The sequence below is a fragment of the Zalophus californianus genome, chromosome 9, assembly GCF_009762305.2.
Source record: "Zalophus californianus isolate mZalCal1 chromosome 9, mZalCal1.pri.v2, whole genome shotgun sequence".
NCBI classification, from domain to species: Eukaryota; Metazoa; Chordata; class Mammalia; order Carnivora; family Otariidae; genus Zalophus; species Zalophus californianus.
The window spans coordinates 27,167,218-27,186,352 of record NC_045603.1 but is presented as its reverse complement, the minus strand read 5'-3'; the positions used below and the strand labels follow the sequence as shown (position 1 = coordinate 27,186,352).

The following is a 19,135-nucleotide window of genomic DNA, read 5'->3' as shown; positions in this document are numbered from 1 at the left end:
ACACAAGTAAACCATCCTACAGGGTATCGGGAAAAAAGCGAAGTTACCAACTTGCAGCAGAATCCTAGTCATCCAAATTCTTTGGCCTACAAACTCATCAGAGAAGGAAAAAGATGGGCATCCTCTAATGTATAAAACTTTACAGCTATAAGTGGTCACAGTGTGGAAAAAATTTAGAACTTCTGCAAAGCGAATGCATATTATCTCTGATGCCATAGTTACATAGAATGGTAGATAGTCAGAAGTGTTTGATATTTTGACAAAACTCAATTTCTAATATGAGAGTTGATCAACCTGGACTAAAGAAAGTGCTTGACACAGAGAAGCTAAAAAAAAAAACATTCAACTGCTTTTTTTAATTTACTTTCAATTATGCCATTTTATAATCAAAACATTAGGCAGTAAATTAAACAGTATCCTTATAACCTGAAAAAATTTATTTTATTTTATTTTTTTAAGATTATTTATTTATTTATTTGAGAGAGAGAGAGAATGAGAGATAGAGAGCATGAGAGGGAAGAGGGTCAGAGGGAGAAGCAGACTCCCCGCTCAGCAGGGAGCCCGATGTGGGACTCGATCCCGGGACTCCAGGATCATGACCCTAGCCGAAGGCAGTCACTTAACCAACTGAGCCACCCAGGCGCCCAAAAAAAATTTTTTTTAAGACTTTATTTAACAGAGAGAGAAAAACAGCGAGAGAGGGAACACAAGCGGGGGGAGTGGGAGAGGGAGAAGCAGGCTTCCCACTGAGCAGGGAGCCCGATACGGGGCTCGATCCCAGGACCCTGGGATCATGACCTGAGCCAAAGGCAGACGCTTAACGACTCAGCCACCCAGGCGCCCTATAACCTGAAAATTTAATCACTACCAATAGTAGTCCAGAGATTCTTAACTTGGAATCCATGGAGATAAAAAGGATTCACAAATAAGCTTGTCAAAAACCTGAATCCCCAGAAGTCATATTCAAAAAATATAGTTTATTATTCTAGAATGGTCAAAAAAATTTAAGATTTATTTATATGAAGAGAGAGAGAGAACACGAAGGGAGGGAAGGGGAGAGGGAAGGACAGAATCTCAAGCAGATGCCCCACTGAGCATGGAGCTGGAAGCAGGGCTTGATCTCAGAACTCTGAGATCATGACCTGAGGCGAGATCAAGAGTCAGACGCTTAACTGAGCCACCCAGGCGACCCAAAAAAAATTCTTAACAGAAAATTCTTAAACTGGGACAACAACCAAAAGAGACAAGAACCATACTGTTTCTGGTCAAGTTTTTACTATAAGAGTTTATCAGTTTCCTAAGGATGTTTTAACTACATATAACAAGTCCATCCTCATCTTGTTAGATTTTCATGCCTTTTTTTAAATGGGAAAAATTATTGGTCAGACTTTCAAGGCTCAAAAATAGGGCCAGTTATCTGAATCACTTTTCTCACTAAAAACTACCTTATGTACTAGAACAGATATCAAATGAATGGCTTTTAAATAGTGATAGTGAAAAAGTGATATCTGTATTTTTAAAAATTACAATTATTAAAGTAAAAAATATATAGAACTCAAGTTCAATGCAGAGTCAGACCATACTGAGTTTTTACCAAACAGAAGAATAAATTCTAGGAAAAACTGGTGAAAATCTAATCTGAGCAGGTTGGTTTGCCAGGTTTTAATCAAATAAGTCAACTCCTTGAGTAAGTTAACTATTGTTCCCAAAGCTGTATTTTACTGTCTTCACAATTAACTTTGAGAAGACAACAGAACATCATTCTGTTAAAGTAACATGTAAACTGTAAATCTTTTTTTTTTAAAGATTTTATTTATATATTTGACAGAGAGAGAGACATAGCAAGAGAGGGAACACAAGCAGGGGGAGTGGGAGAGGGAGAAGCAGGCTTCCTGACGAGCAGGGATCCCGATGTGGGGCTCGATCCCAGGACCCTGGGATCATGACCCGAGCCGAAGGCAGACGCTTAACAACTGAGCCACCCAGGTGCCCCTAAACTGTAAATCAAATAAATTATTGACCAAGGCCACAACTACAGATCTCATTTATCTGCTCCCAAAGTAACTCTAATTCTTTATGAGGAACCGATTAGGAAGGACTTATTTTAGTTTCTTTTAACCTACGTGATTTTAAGCTTTAATTGCTCAGTCACTTTTAGAGACTAAAAGAGTTCTGGCCAAGGAGAAGAGAGAAAAAAGCAAATTCTAAAATTCAAGCAAAACAAAGAACTGCCAAGATTCAGTATAACTCACACATGTGCAAAATACCACTAACTATAAAACTATTCATCACAGCATTTTCTATAGCAAATTTTGGAGACAATCTAAGTCAGCAATAAACAATTGGTTAAATTAAGGTCTAACCACATGGTTCCACAAAGAACCCCTTTAAAAAATGAGTGGCCTCAAAGATATACTGGTGGGGGCGGGGCGCCTGGGTGGCTCAGTTGGTTAAGCAACTGCCTTCGGCTCAGGTCATGATCCTGGCATCCCAGGATTGAATCCCACATGGGGCTCCCTGCTCAGCAGGGAGTCGGCTTCTCCCTCTGATCCTCCTCGCTCTCATGCTGTCTCTCATTCTCTCGCTCTCAAATAAATAAAATCTTAAAAAAAAAAAAAAAGATTGGTGGGGGGTGAGGAAATTAAAATATTTGCAGGCCTAAATATACATACTAAATCTCTCTGGTCTTTCTGGAAGAATACACAATAAAAATAATGGTTGTCTGGGCAGGCAACTGGAATGCTGAAGGGCAGATGAGAGTCTTTAACTTTCTCTATGTACCTGTTAGTAACTTTCTCTATGTACCTGTTAGAACCTTTCAAATGCTGCACTCCATGTATTTCCTATTAGACAAAATAAAAAATTGATTTTTTAATGAATTAGAGATTAACTTTTAGCTCAGACATTGATTTAGATAGAAATCTACTAAGCAATAACATCAAATTATGATATAGAATAACTCTCCTGAAACTTTCTTCTAAAGATTGAACCACATTCATTCATTCATTCAATATTTCAGTGCCTACTACACTACATCCTCTAGGTATTAGAGCAATGCCCAAGAATCCCTGTCTTCGTGGAGCTTTAGTAGGAGCAGAGATAAAGAATAAATAATATAACTTCAAATAGTGATAAGTGCTATACAGAGGAGAGGAGGAAATATGGGGATAATGAGGAACTCAAAGGGAGGGGAAGAGGAAAACTGTGTTTTGGGATAATTAAGGTAGACCTCTCTGAGGATGACATGTGAGCCAAGAACTGAACGATACGCCAAAACAGGTAATGTAGTAAACAGAAGGAAAGCCCTGTGACTGGAACAAACTTAGCCTCTTATTGTTCAGATAGAGCAAAGCAACATTGTGGTTGCAGTAGAGTGACCCAAGGACAGACATGCAGGAGATGACCTCAGAGGTAGGCAGATGCAAGGAAGGCCTTGTAACTACGGGGGGAAAAAGTCAAGATTTTATTCTAAGTGTGGAGAACCTTTCTAGAGTTGAGAAGGGGAGTGATATGATCTATATTTTTAGAAAGTAACACTAGCTGCTGCTTAGGAGACTAATACAGTAGGCTAGGCAACAAATGATGGAATTGAACGGTGGTTTCAGAGAGATGGGTAAATGTAGCTGATTAAGAATATATTTTGAAAGTTGACGCCCCAGGGAATTTGCTAGCGGATTGTATATGGGAATCTGAGTAGGACAGTAAATGAGGGAATAGTAATTCAAAAAAATCATCTTATATCTGTACAGTTAAAGTTATCAAAGTACATTTACATAGTCATTTCATAATAACAAGAAGCAGGGGAAGGTCACACTGGGTCAAGATCCAAGTTCTGTCCCTTGCCAGTTTTAAGACCCTAAGAAAGTCATCTGAATGGGTTTCTAGACTATAAAAGTAGTCTACTTCACAAGATCAAGATCTACAAATATTAAATAGTATAAGACTTTTGTAAATGCAGGAGCACCTGGCTGGCTCAGTTGGTGGAGTGTGCGACTCTTGATGTCGGGTTGTGGATTCAAGCCCCCCACTGGGTGTAGAGATTACTTAAAAATAAAGTCTTAAAATAAAAAAAAGAATTTTGCAAATACAAATAATGACCAGTTAAGAGATAAATAGCATCCTATTAATAGCTGTCCAATGAAAGATGGTGTGTTCCTACAATTCAGGACAGTACAGCTACCTACCCGGCACCACCACCACCAGCATATTCCACATGGAATCCTGTATTGCGGATAACAAAAAAGAGGCAAACTTTCTAAAAATTCTGATTAAAAAACAAACATTTTCGGGTACCCGGGTTGCTCAGTAGGTTGAGCGTCCAACTCCTGGTTTGGGCTCAGGTCATGATCTTATGGGTCTTGGGATCAAAGCCCAGTCTGGGACTCCGTGCTCAGCGGGGAACTGCATAAGATTCTCTCCTTCTGCCCTCCCCCAACTCATTCCGCACACATTCTCTCAAATAAACAAATCTTAAAAAAACTGTTTTCACTGATTATGGGAAAATTTACATAAAACAATAGTAAGCACTAGAAAACACATTATAGTTTTGCAATCTTTCCTAGGGACTGGAGAAAACAGTTCTTTTAAGATAAGCCATAAATGACCATTAAAGTAAAACCACCTAAATTTTCCAAGATAAAACCCAAATGAAGTCACCTTTTATTAAAGAGGTGCTATCAACAAGATACTGTAAAATTAAGACCATATTTATGAATTATCACTGTCTTGGTTAAAATAGTAAAATGAAAATACCTAGTGTAAACTAAATTGTGTGCCAAAAAAACTGAATTATGAGGCCTTCAATTCACTGCCATAAATCATTTCTGTAAAAAATAATTCACAGAATTTATTTTTCCATCCAAGGCTTTCATATTACCGCAGAATATGTCCAGAATCAAGCAAAACTGGAAAAAATGTTAAATCTTTACTTCATTATGTATTTTGGAGAATTATTAAGAATATCAATTCGTATTATGTAGTCAATAAATAACCTGAATACAGGAAACAAACATTTGAAGACATCTGGTGTACAGCTACATCCCCCCCATCTCTCATTTTCAACTGGGGCTTCAATAAACATGACTGGGGTCTTGTGAGGAAAACCACATTGTAAGGACCATCCAAAGCATACAGCAATTTAACTGCCTTGGACAGAGCCTGAGACAAATCCATAATACAACAAATTTTGCACTATGAAAGTTCATATTAGACTGCAGCACACAATGACAATCTATCCACGTCTCTAATTTCTAAGAATTTCTACCTTATAAAAAGTCTTATTTCGGGGCGCCGGGGTGGCTCAATCGTTAAGCGCCTGCCTTTGGCTCAGGTCATGATCCCAGGGTCCTGGGATCGAGCGCCGCATCGGGCTCCCCGCTCAGCGGAAAGCCTGCTTCTCCCTCCCCCACTCCCCCTGCTTGTCTTCCCTCTCTCGCTGTCTCCCTCTCTCAATAAAATCTTTAAAAAAAAGTCTTATTTCTCCAAATCAAGCAACTCTAGGTCAGAGACATCCCCCCATCTCAGATATATTTAAGTTGCACGAAGCACTACACAATACATCACCCATTAAAAGATCTTGAACTTAGTATGCATCTCCCCTCAAACTTCAGAACAAGCTAGATTAAATACACGTTCACCATGTTCTATCAAGGAAATGATGCTGCAATTTAGTCCCTTTAACTCGCATATTAAGGAACACAGAAGTTCAACTAAAATTTTCATTAAAAATGACAAGAGATTTCAACGTTTTGTTTTTACGTATTGCAAGAAATACCGCGCATCTGAGGACCTGATATTATGTAAAGGATTTACAAAACCAATATGTCCATTTTCACAGTTCCATATGTATTGGAACAGTTTAAACATTAAAGTGCATAAAATCGAGAGGCAAAGGATTTCACCAAGTCCCCCATACCTGCTCTGCCCCTCCCCCCCCATGTTGTGTTAAACTATATCCTCTGAGCAGAAACCGCTCTCAGAGTTTGGCAACCAGAGTAAAATCACTTCACAGAGATAACGACCGGAAACGTATTTAAGAGAGGACATCACGAAAGCGAGAGCAGCGGGGCGCGCAGCCTCATGTCCCTCGACCCCCGCAGCCTGCGGCGAACATGTGCCTACGGCGGCAGGACGCGCGGCCCTCCCGGAGCCGCCTCCCGGGGCACAGGGCCCCGCCCGGCCTCACGCTCCTGGTTCATTCATTCTGAACCCGGGGCTTCCGCACCCCCGCGCTCCCGCCCGGCCCGAGAGAAGGCTCCAGGGCCGAGGGGCTGTGTCGGGCCACAACTCCCGCCCGGAGTCCGGGCCCCGCCGCGACTCGCGCGCGCCCGCGGCCTCCTCCCGGGTGGTCTGGGAGGCCGCGGAGGCCCGCGACGGCCCGCGCCCAAGACTAGAACCCCGCAACCCCGCGGCCCCACCCTCCGCCAGGGTGCAGGCCAGGCCTTCCCCGCCCGCAAAGCGGCCACCGGGAAGCCCCGGGTCCCCGCCGCCTGGCTGCCCCACCGCGGCCGGAAGTCTCTCCGGAGCCCCCTCCCCAGCGTCTGACTTCCCTCGCCGCCACAGCCAGACCCTCTCCGCGCTGGGCGGCGGCCTCCCAGCGCGGGCCGCGGGCCGGAGGAAGGGAGAAGCCGCGCCGCGCGGTCTGCCAAGCCGCCAAGAGCAGGGCGCAGAGCCGGGGGTTGGCCTGGGCGGTTACCTTGATAATCCTGCGGGGCAGCCCGGCCATCTTGTCAGATCCCGAGTTCGGCCTCTGGTCTCGACTCCGGCTCCGCTCGCCTCACGCACGAGTGGAAGTCCAGGGCTCCACTTCCGGGGGACGTTGCCGCGCCCGCCGCCGCCGCCGCCGCCGCCGCCGCCGCCGCCGAGGCCCCTCGGGAAATGTAGTCCCTGCTCGTGCGCGGGCGGGCTTCCCCAGGACCTGGCCCCCCCTCCCCCGCGTTCCCTGCCCCAGTCCCGGCCTGGGGGTGGCGGAAGTGACGAGCCCCGGCGGGGCAGGGACTTGGGGGAGGAGGCGCGACGCGGCGCGGAGCTCCGGCGCTCGTGGCCGAGCCAGCCGCGCGACGGTAGGATTACACGGCCGGCGCTCCGCAGGCCTCTTACCGCGGCCACGCCTGCGCCAGTGGGCGACGTAACAGAGGCGCAGCCGCGGGCGCAGCCCATTCATTCATCCGTTTGTTTGTTCGTTCATTCAACGTTTTTGTGTTGCGCGCGGCCGCAGCGGTGAACGACTCCGGTTAAGTTGAGCCGCGGGCTCCTTCCTCAAAGGGAGGTGGAAGACTGAAACTCAGTAGCCATTCTCCTAAATGCGGGTCTCGGAAGTTATCCAGGGATACCCTAGTCATAGAGTTTTGATATTTAAATTTTGATTTTTAAATTTCACGTAAATCGGGCCCCTTAAGCTCAGGGAAGGCTGAAAGAAAGGGTCTGGAGAGAGTTGGGGTGCAGGGAATTGGCTTCTGAACGCAGAGTTGCTAGCTGGAGGAATGACCGAGGACAGGATTAGAGAGCCCAGAGTAATCCCTGAGAGAGGGATTACCCATGGAGCGCAGGGCCCTAAAGGAAGATTAGAGTGGCGATGCCTGAAAATGGGACTGTTGGAAAAGCATTTTGTGACGTTTGATGACTGCTTGCTTGCTCTGGGATAGGCTTTTCACAGGTATTATTTTACTTCACAGAAATCTTAAGAAAGTGTCTCTACAATGAGGCTCAGAAATGTCAACTAATATTTTCCAAGATTATGCAGGAGAAAATGGAGCTGTTTTGACCCCGAGCAGGTCTCCCAAAACATGGACCCCTTGACTGCCTAACCACAGTGTTTCCTAGCACAGCACAAACGTAGATGGTGAGTATGGATGTGCCAGGTGCTGTGTTGGGGGGTGAAGACAATACTGCCTTCCAGTCCAATGGAGATGAGAGACAAGTAATTAATTACAACCCAGTGTGTTAAGGGCTATAGTAGAGGTTCTTCCAAGGCGCTATTTGAGCCCAGAGAGGCATTAATTGAGAAGTCAGAGAAGGCTTTCCCAAAGAAGAAGAATTGCCCTCAAGGGTGAGTAAGTCTAACAGACCCAGTAGGGAAGAGCATGTCAGGCATAGGAAATAGCCTATAAAATGGCATGGGACTACAAGAAAAAGTCTATGTGTGTACACACACACACACACACACACACACACACACACACACACACACATTGCATTAAAGAAATGGAGACTATCAATGCAAGAAACCTAGTAAAAATAAGAGAATATTATGTGCTGGGCACAATGCTAAATGATTACATGGATCATCTCATCTAACTATAAAACTCATGAGGTGGGTTCTGTTATTACCAGTGCTTTTAAGATGAGAAACCAAGCCTCAGAGGTAATAATGAGAATCTCACATAACCAGAAGTCTGAAATAAGTGGTTCTGTGATTAGAATCTGGGAAGAACAATCTGGGAAAGTTAATAACATTGGACAAGGATACTTTCAGAATATTTTAGAGAGGGCTCAGGAGAATTCACCCTGATAGGAAGAAAAGCAGAGTGAATATTAAGTTAGAAGTGTGCTGTTCCACTTACCTATTGTTGCCTAACAAACCGGCTCATACTTCCTGTTTAAAGCGACAATGATCATTTACTTAGCTCTTGAATCTGCAGTTTGGGCAGGGCTTGGCAGGGAAGGCTCATCTCTGCTCCATGCTGTGCTGTGTCAGCCTGGGCAGCCTGACTGGGCCCAGATCCATTTCCAAGATGGCTCACATAGCTGGCAGGTTGGTGCTGGCTATTAGCTTCTCTCCTAGTGGGCCTCTCCCTGGTAGCTGGGTTCCAAGAGTGAGTGTTCTAACTAGCAAAAACAGAAGCTGAATTGTCTTTTTTTGACCTAGTCCTGAAAGTCACATAGCATCACTCCCACTATAATCTGTTGGTTGACTAATCACAAAAACCCACCCAGTTTCAAAGGTATGGGGCATGGACTCCACCTCCTGAAAGGGGAGTGGAGAGATTCTAGAAACTAACATAAGTATGTGTGTGTTGGAAGATACGATAGTGGCCAATTTTGGAAAACATAAACTGTCACAGGTATGACAGTTGTCACTGTGCATAGAGCCAGCCGGCTTAATGTCACCTGCCTGTACTGGTTAAAATAAGCATGCCTGGCTGGAGCCCTTCTCTCAGAGATTCTAATTCTCTAAGTCAGTGCCAGGGCCTGGGAACCTGCATTTAAATATCGTGAGTAATTTTGATGGATCCTAAAATTTGAGAATAAAGATTTTGAATAAACAACAAAAATGTATAAACAAAATATTGCTATCTGCCTTCTTTTGGCTGTTCTCTATTAGGATGGATAATGAGTATCATGCAAATTAGAGTGAGGGCACTAGAGCCCTGGTCTAGGTTTGAGAACTTATATTTGCTATCCCTTCATTTTCTTCACCTATGAAATGTATATACTTCATGTGATTGTTGTGAAGCTTAAATAAACACTACATAGCCCTTAGCAAGGACTATTATTTTCATAATCTTGATAGAACCAGGTATAGTTTTCCTTAGGAAACCAGACTTTTAAAACATGACAGTATAACTTTGTCAGAGACTATTTGATGGCATGAAATACTTTTAAGAGTATTAACAGTAAAATATATTTTTGCATGTCTCTTCTAGTTGCTTTTCCCATTCTTTTCCCTCTTGAGAACAACTCACACTATACTCATCTGGAAAATAAAATCTGAACTTCTGATTCATATAAGTCCTGCAGAACAGGATATAGTCTTAGAAGGACAGTTACCACAGGATCAAGATGAGGTCTTTTCTCAAGTTACAAATCTAGTTAAGAATCCTTACTCTAAAATATGGATAAAACAAGGATATCCACTAAACTAACTGAATTGATTCCTTCAGGGAGGGGTGTTGGGTATTGGAGAACAGAGGTAAAAGAAAGACATTTCACTTACATTCTTGTACCTTTTAGATTTTGGACTGTGTGAATGTGTTACCTATTTAAAACATTAAATAATCTAATTCACTAACTTCAACAGTCTTAAGAGATACTCAAAGTTCTTTCAGTGCTGATCAGGATAATACTATACACTCAAAACTCAGCAAAAAGATTCCGGTCCATGATACTGAATAAATTATAGTGACCAGATAGCTCTACTAAGTTGAATAGTGCTAGGCAGAATTCTTAGCTAATTAATCTTTGGCTTTTGACTCAGCATTATGCATCTCTTCATTTTGGTTACCAGTGTACCCCTGAGGCCTAGCTCAGGACCTGCTATATGATAGTTCTCAAACCATGAGAGACTATGGACTCTGAAAAACAAACTGAGGGTTTCAGAGGGGAGGGGGGTGGGAGGATGGGTTAGCCTGGTGATGGGTATTAAGGAGGACATGTATTGCATGGAGCATGGGGTGTTATACGCAAACAATGAATCTACATTACATCAAAAACTAATGATGTACTGTATGGTGACTAACATAATAAAAAAATTATTAAAAAATAAATAGATCATTTTGGTAAAAAAATAAAAAATAAATTCCTATGTGTGTTTTTATTTACATAGTTTTAATCATCCTGTATATATCATTTTGTATTCTATTTTTTCCTTGGTATCTAATCAGTAGCATTTCCATGTTCTTAACTGACCTCTGTAACTAGTATTAAAAACTGTTGCATTACATTCTACCCCCCCCAAAAAAAATTTGCCAAGGGAATGAACCAATAATTGCAGGGGAAAAATAAACACCTGTTTGAGAATAGGTTACATTGATTCATGATCAATAAGTGAATGCTTACAGAAAGCACAGGATGTTTATGTTCATCCCTAAACTTTTCAACTTCCTGAAGGGCAACAGTTTTTTTCAGAAACTGCCTTACGCTTTGCAGAAACAAAATAGAGCAGATGAGTTTGGAAAATGGTATATCAGTCACCTGTACTAGAGGCTCTGTTTCAGTTCAGGAGGGGAGTCATCAGGCAGAAGTATTTGTTTGCAAGTACACTTATTGTTTCTTGCAGCATAAGAAAACCATTTCATGGGCGATCAAGACAGGAGTATCTGTGAGAAGAGAGTTCATGAACAGTGACTCAGGGAGGAGGAGGGTGGGGGAGGAAGAAAAGGTTGCACACTGATTTAAAAGAAGAAAGAAAAAAAAATACCTGCTGCCTCATATTCAAGACGTCAATGTCAGTAGCTGAGCACTTATAAACTGTTACCCAACACAATGCAGCCTATAAGAAGGAGCTGAGCAGAATCATCCAGGGTCACAAGAATACTATCTCAAGGTGGAAGGCATCAGGAAAGATGAGAGCCAGGAGAATCAGAGTAATAAGGTTTACCATTGTTTAATGCTTTAGCTTTACAAAGCATTTTTGAATGTCCTCTCATCCACGGAGGGCCTTTAAGTGCATCGACCACTGGAGGCATTCTGTAGATCTCACCATTGACTCCACCATGTCTCTATCAAGGTAGATGGAGGGGGTATGACTTTCTCTGGGCCATTTCCCAGTGGTAACAGGATTCCAGGAGATGGTGACTCAAGACGTTTTGCCAGAAGCCTGGCTGGAACAGGAACTCTGAAAGCAAGGTTCTTTTCCCTGCATATGTGTGCTACCCTTCCAGGTTCCCAAAGAACTGTTTGCCTGCCATGACCTTGGGCTTCAGTCGCTGTGTAACTGGGCCCGTGATTGCATACTCAGCCTATCAGCTAAACTGTTCCTGCCTTTCTCTCTACCTGGTATGCCTTCACCTTTCTTCTTCTCCAGCCAGCACCTGTCTCTCTCAGTCTTATTGGCTTCTCATATGCTTCTCAGTTGTGTTGCTTGCTGTCTGCAGCAACTGCCCCCAGCATGATTAGAAATGTTTTGAAAACTGTTTTGCTTTTGATAACAATGACTTGGGATCCAATAAACTCTGGAGCAGAGGTTTCCAAACTTTGGAGGGTTAAACACCTCAGAGGCTGGTTAAACATACAGGTGCAGGGGCCCCACCCAAGGTCTTCTGAGTGCAAGTCACAGGCCCCATTCATCTGTGTTTTTTACATACTCCCCAGGCACTACTGAAGGGCCCAAAGCTTGAGAGTCACTACCCCATATTATCTGATCTGCTCAAGAAAACAAAACAGTTGCAACAGCAACCTTGACTTACACTGTTCTTGTTCTTGTTTTGCTAGATCCTTTTTGACCCCAAACTCATTACTTTACTCCTGCTTATTCTAATTTTCTTGGTTGGGGTATTAGATATTTCAGATTGTTTGTGTTTAAGCTGGCCCAAGTGTTCAGTATTCCACATTGTTAGGTTTTAAGGAGGCCAAGAAATAAAACCCACTTTCCCCTCCTGAAACTACAACCAAATTGAAAAAGATGGAGATCAGAACATTGCTTTCATTACTAATAAAGCTGATTGGAGAACACAGCTCTAAGTCTGCAGTAACTTGGGTTTACTCACATTCCCCCCAACCTGCTCCCCAGTCACAGGCACAGCCACCCAGTCACTTAGCACAGCCAGACAAGTGCGGGCCCCATAACCCCAGCCAGAGCAGAGCTGGGAATGCTGGAGAGCAGGAGACAGGCTGCTGAAGAAAGAGAAGGAGGAGGAGGCAGTGGAGGGGGAGGAGAAGGAGAGAGAGGAAGTGGAGGGGGAGGAAGAGGGGGAAACGAAGAAGAAAGAGGAAGAAGGACATAAAGGAAGAAGAAAGGGAGAGAGAGAGAAAGGAAAAGAGAGAGGAAAGGGAGGGAAAGAAAAGAGAGAAGGAGACAAGGCTGAGCAGACCCAGCTCAGCACTTTAAATTCACCAGAGAACTTATTCGTCTTAGCTTCAATTTACAAAACCTCTTGCCATCTTAACCTAATGCTTACTTTCCATCTCAACTCCCCAGAGGCAACCTTAGCCCATAGTCTGGACCATTTCATCGAAGCTTTGAATATCCCGTGATGCATCATACCTATCTCTCTAGCACCCTAATTTTCACATCTGGGTGCCTCTTTGCTCACGGTTCCCCACCCCATCTGCCCACTAGTCTCACCCTCCTCTCCAAAACATCTTCACGGTATGTTCTAACAAATGCTCACTCTGATCATCTGTTTACAAATCTCGCTCACCACGCGGTGCACCCTTCTAAGGCAGGGAGCGCCATAGTCTTCTTTCTGTGTGTTCAGCAGTAACCTAATGTCCGACACATATTCCTCCTTCCTGCCTTTCTGCCTTCCTTCATTCTCTGCCTATTATGTACTAGACCCTCCCTAGCAACCGGTATGTTTTTTTAATTTAAATTCAATTAGCCAACATATAGTACATCATTAGTTTTTGATATAATGTTCAATGATTCATTAGTTGCATATAACACCCATTGCTCATCACATCATGTGCCCTCCTTAATGCCAACCAGTATTTTAAAATGACCTGGGTAGGATCTCCAATCTTGAACTTACTTTCTAATATGGGAAACAGATATTAAAACAAATTCATATATTTTATGTGATAAGTTCTGTAATTAGGATACAGAAGATACAGTGAAGAGTATACAGAATATACAGAGAAGGCTTCATTCACTCAATTATTTAATAAACGTTTGGTGAGTGCCTATTAAGTACCAGGCACAATACTAGTTTCTACAGGTAAATGATAAGCCAGATCAGACACAGAATTGCTCTCATGGAGAATGGATGTGGACATAACATGAATGAAATTAATACAAGATAAATGTGAGATAGTTTTTAATCAGAGTTCCCGGTTGCAGGCGTAGAAACTGACACAGACTAACAGAAAAGGAACTCATTGGGAGGACTTTGGGTGGTTCATATGATCACAGGGAAGGCTGCAGCCCAGACTCAGAAACACAGAGGGTGCTGGCATTCTGGAACTGGGCAAGGAAATGAGCCAGAGGACTCACCTGGCCAGTTTTCTGTTGGACACTTCTCCCCTGACCTCCTCCACGTAAGGTGTTCCTGAGTCCAGAGCCTCTTGGATTCTGATTGCCATTTCTGACTAGGGTGGGCTGATGGGCATGGGAGTCTGGCTTCTAAACTTTCAACCATTCCAGTTTTCAGTTCCCTCCTCACTCCCTCTTCCTAAATACTTGATGCCACCAATTATTTGAACCTTGGTACAACCTGCAGTCCTAACGTTGCTAAGTCAGGTGTCATTCCTGCATTGGCTGGCTTCCATCCTTCTTCTCATTTGTGTTTGGGGGTGATTTTTGAGAAAGAGGGCAAAAACATCTTTATGACAACATGAGTATTTTTGTGTCTTTGAGGCAACTTTCCTACAAAAGATTATTCACAGATTAGTTTTTAATAAATATGCAATTTATTGAAGTAACAATAAAGTCTAGTTTTTCCTTAAGCTTTCAAGTTCAACTACACATCTTATTATTCTATTTGTAAGACTAGCAAAAAAGTTTTTAAAAATTAGGATCACGGGGTACCTGGGTGGCTCAGTCAGTTAAGCGTCTGATTCTTGATCTCAGGGTCGTGAATTCAAGCCCCATGTTGGGCTCCATGCTGGGTTTGGAGCCTACTTTAAAAAAAAAGATTAGGATCACAAAGCTCATCTAACAGGCCACAGACCAAATCTGATAGTAGAAATTATCTTATGTCTCCTAAATACTTCGCTATAAACATGGCATACACATGTTTGTAAATGTGTTATATTTTCAAATCTAACCGGAAACTAGTACGAAAGGGTGGGTTTGATTTACTTAATCATTTCTACAGTTAATTCTAAATCTTTGAGAAACTAAAGTCACATGCGGGGGAACAATTAAGGAACCTCCAAGTACTCTGAGATTACCGACACAAGCAATTTGGGGGTGCCTTCTAGATTGGTTGTAAGGGTGAAGTCTGGAAGGACAGACTTCCAGGATCATCTTCTGAATGACCTGGAGGGAGAAGCAGAGCCCTCTTTTATGGTTGTGGTGCCAATAGGAATTCCAAGTCCGTGCCCACCAAATAGGGTCGTCTCACTGCCCCTGTCACTTGAACTCAGGTTACACATTTACTTAATTCTTAGTGTGATTGGAGCCCCTAATCTCTTACCTAGGTTGTTCCACTATTTGATTTACCAACATATTCAATAAAGCTACTTATTGCCTGAAACTATTCAGAATTCTTTTCACATTCTATCAATATGGGAGAGTCACATTGCTTATACATAAGTGACATCCAATTGGATTCTGCACCAATCTCTGGCTTTATAGTTACAACACTAGAGGCACGCTAATAACACTTATTTTGATATGGTGCCACTTATCTCCCTTTTGCTCCTCCAGATCCACTCTTTACTTTGTCCACCCTGCTCTCTGCCCAGGAAGTTGATCTGAATGTACTAGCCTGTGTGGAGGGGTTTCCTTGCCCTCTGGTTTGAGGAAAGATGGGGAGGTCAGAGTAATTATTAACCTGGGTTAGTCTTGGCAAGGCCACCTTAGGCTGGCTATGCCCTTCAACAAGAGGTTACTGCTCCTCTCAAGGTAGCCAACTATAGGATTCTCTCCTTCTGGGGTCCAGTAACTGCTCCCTCTCTTTGTTCCTTCTGGTCTGGAAGGAACAGCCAGTGCTACTAAGCCTGGGTTAGAATTCCTCCTTGGAATTCCACTCACACTTCCGTAAAGAATCCCTCTGTAAATAAACTCTTCTGGAATTACACCAGTTTGAGTATGTCATCTGTTTTCTGCTGTGACCCTAAGTGATATACCAACTTAAAGCTAGAAATTATTATTATCCATTTTAGACTAACTATATTTTTCATTTTTCATTGCATTCATTAGATTATTTCTGACAGTCAAAAGAGAAGGATTATATTTTAATGCCTAAGAAATAAGTCATCTCCTTGGGCAAGATATTCATAATAATTTATTATAGAAATATTTACTAAGCACCTACAAGGTATAATTATTGCTAGCATTGATTGAGTGCTTATTACATTTGCTAAGCATTTTACTTATCTTCTTTTATTTAATCCATTCAACAATTCTGTAAAGTAGGGAAGATCATTCTTGTACCCCTTTTATAAAAAATAAACTAAGACTCAAAAATATTAATAAATTTTCCCAAATAACAGAGTTAGGAAATAAGAGAATCAAGATTCACATTTTGGCAGAGAGGGGCACCTGGGTGACTCAGTCAGTTAAGCCTCTGCCTTCAGCTCAGATCATGATCCCAGGGTCCTGGGATCAAGTCCCGTGTCAAGCTCCTTGCTCGGCGGGGAGCCTGCTTCTCCCTCTCCCACTCCCCCTGCTGTCTCTCTCTATGTCTCTCTCGCTGTCTCTCTCTATGTCTCTGACAAATAAATAAATAAATAAAATCTTTCAAAACAACCTGACACTATTTAGGCTATTCACAGGAAAGATGTTCATGATATATTGCTAAGTTATTCAGATATTATATATATATATATATATATATATAGTTTTAAAAAAGAAAATATATGTGCAAGTATATGTGTATTTATTTATATATGCATATTTATAGGAATAAAAGAAAACCTAAATATGTGTTTGTGTGAAAGAGAGGGAGGGGGCGCCTGGGTGGCTCAGTTGGTTAAGCGACTGCCTTCGGCTCAGGTCATGATCCTGGAGTCCCAGGATCGAGTCCCGCATCGGGCTCCCTGCTCGGCGGGGAGTCTGCTTCTCCCTCTGACCCTCCCCCATCTCATGCTCTCTCTCTATCTCATTCTCTCTCTCAAATAAATAAATAAAATCTTAAAAAAAAAAAAAGAAAGAGAGGGAGATTGAAGGAGAACCAGGCCATCTGGTTCATATCTCACCTCCACCATTTACTGGCATAGGATTTTATAACAGTACACATAATATGTCCAATAAATGTTAGCTATTATAATATGGACATAAGAAGAGATGAAAAGTGACAGATTATACACCCAAGTGTTAGCAGTGATTATCTATTGGGTTTTGTTTTTCAACATCTGTATTAGTATTTTTTTAGTGTATTTTCTATTTGGAAATGAGCATTGCACAGGTTATGCTAAGGGGTGCTGAGTAGTTCCCAGACTCAAGTCACAGTTCTACCATTTGAAACTTGCATGACTTTGAACAAGTTATTTCCCTTCTCTGTGTTTCTGGAACTTCATTTGTATAACGACAGTCACAATAATTATACCCTACTCCTAGGACTCTCAGAAGGAATAGAAAAAAAACATTTAAAGTGTTTGAAGAATAATGTCTGACACATAGTAAGTACTCAAAACTGTAGCCAATTTTATGTAATAAAAAATAAATAAAAGTTTTAGGAACATTATCCCTAATGGCTTGGCAGTTATTGCTCTGGAGTCTTTGATCTCTGATTTATATAAAAAGTGACTTTATTTTGTGAAGTTAGGGAAGATAAAAGGCAACCCCCTTTTCAGCGGAAGCCATCTGAAGCCAACTCCAAAGTTTTACAATTTTGTCTGTTTCATCATTTTACTAGCATGAATTTAAACTGCTTTTACGTAAGCCAATGTAAGTTATCACTGGTCTTTCCAGTTTGTATTTTGGGGAGTTATAGTTTTAAACTTGCAGGCATCGAACTACTTTGCAACATGCCTCTCTTAGCTACTCTCACTCCGCAGTCTCTTGGTTTTCATACTGCCTGTCCCCTTGCCACCTCTGAGAGGTCCTTGCTGGGTCTTTGCCCTCCTCCACGTGACCTCTAAATGTTGGAATTCCCCGGGCCCACATTCTAGGGCCTTTTTCTTTTTCTTTTTTTTCTACATTCTCTCCCTACATGCACTCAACATTCCCCTGGCTTCAAATCTACATCTAGCCTAAACTCTTCTTCAGACACATCTGTCCAACCACCTGTCTCATTTTATATTTCTATTATATCTCTATTTATGTCTCGGAGATATCTCAAACTCAACAACGCCCAAATGGAATTACTCATTTCCACCCTCATCAGACCCCCCAAGCTGCTCCTCTTTCAGTCTCCCCTATCTCCTGAACCATACCACCTTCAAGCTAGTCATCAAAGCATCTCCTGAGGTGTCTTTCCTCTCCCTCAACTCCCACATCTAATCAATCCATCCGCAGGTTAAGTCATCATTTCTCCTTCCAACATATATCTGGACACTGCCCTTCTCTTCATCTCATGGTTGCCCTCCTCTATCACGTCACCATTCCTCACAAGTAGAGCCAGAGTAATCTTTTAAAAACATAAATCATGGGGCACCTGGGTGGCTCAGTTGGTTAAGCATCTGCCTTTGGCTCAGGTCATGATCTTGGGGTCCTGGGATCGAGCCCATGTCGGGCTCCCTGCTCAGCAGGGAGTCTGCTTCTCCCTCTCCCCCTGCCCCTCCCACTGGCTCATGCTCTCTCTCAAATAAATATATAAAGTCTTTTTTAAAAATGTTTTCCTTTATTTTATTTTATTTTACTTATTTATTTGAGAGTGAGAGAGAGAGCCCAAGAGGGGATAGAGTCAGAGGGAGAAGCAGACTTCCCGCCGAGCAGGGAGCCTGATGCGGGACCCGATCCCAGGACCCTGGGATCGTGACCCGAGCTGAAGGCAGCCGCCCAACCAACTGAGCCACCCAGGCACCCTAAATAAAGTCTTTTTTAAAAATTAAAAAATAAAAATAAATAAAAACATAAATCATATCATGTCTCTTTTTTGGTGTTAGAACCCTTCAGTGACTCCCTACTGCATTTAGCATAGTATCTATGCATATGGCCTCTGTCCTGATTCCATGTGATCTCTACCAATGCCTACAAAGCCCAACATGACCTGGCTCTTATTTACCTCATCTCCTGCCACTCTCCGCCACACCATATTCTAGCAGAGGGTAAGCTACTTCTACCCCCTTTAGACTTTTAAGTTGTTCCCTTAGCCTAGAGCTGTCTCTACTCTTTTTCCCATGCACATAGTTGGTTTCTTTTCTGGTCTCAGCTTTGTCATTTTTTCCTGGCCCCATGAAGTGAGTCTTCCTGTTGGTCAGTGGTCCCCACGCAGCTCACAGCCATCAAGATGTGTCCTCTAGAGTCATCCTTGATCCATCCCTCTTCTGCATTGCATAGCGAATGTGTAACAAGTCCAGTTGATTGTTCATTCAAGTCTGTTTCTCCTCTCTGTCTCTTCCTACAACATAGTCCAGAAAGACATTACAAGACAGCTTTGAAGGATGGGCAAGATTAGAAAGGACATGGGTCCTCAGTGTGGGTTTCTAC

The 19,135-nt window shown here is 42.6% G+C and overlaps 2 protein-coding genes across 2 annotated transcripts in view; both read right to left on the bottom strand.

Moving 5' to 3' along the window:
• Positions 1-6,867, bottom strand: part of UBE2N (ubiquitin conjugating enzyme E2 N) — a 35,967-nt gene extending 29,100 nt beyond the window's left edge. The window contains exon 1 of the mRNA XM_035729226.1: positions 6,695-6,867. Within this exon, the coding sequence (XP_035585119.1) occupies positions 6,695-6,724 (30 nt within the window). The 5' untranslated portion in view covers positions 6,725-6,867. The remainder of the gene's footprint in view (positions 1-6,694) is intronic.
• On the bottom strand, positions 6,776-7,162 carry LOC118357350 (cold-regulated protein 1-like). Its single transcript, XM_035729299.1, has one exon. It carries the CDS (start codon positions 7,160-7,162, stop codon positions 6,776-6,778), a length of 387 nt encoding a protein of 128 aa, XP_035585192.1.
• Positions 7,163-19,135: the final 11,973 nt, after the last annotated feature.

Bases quoted from the DNA above. Each gene is read 5' to 3' on its own strand.
- LOC118357350 (XM_035729299.1), bottom strand. From the start codon at position 7,162: ATGAATGGGCTGCGCCCGCGGCTGCGCCTCTGTTACGTCGCCCACTGG.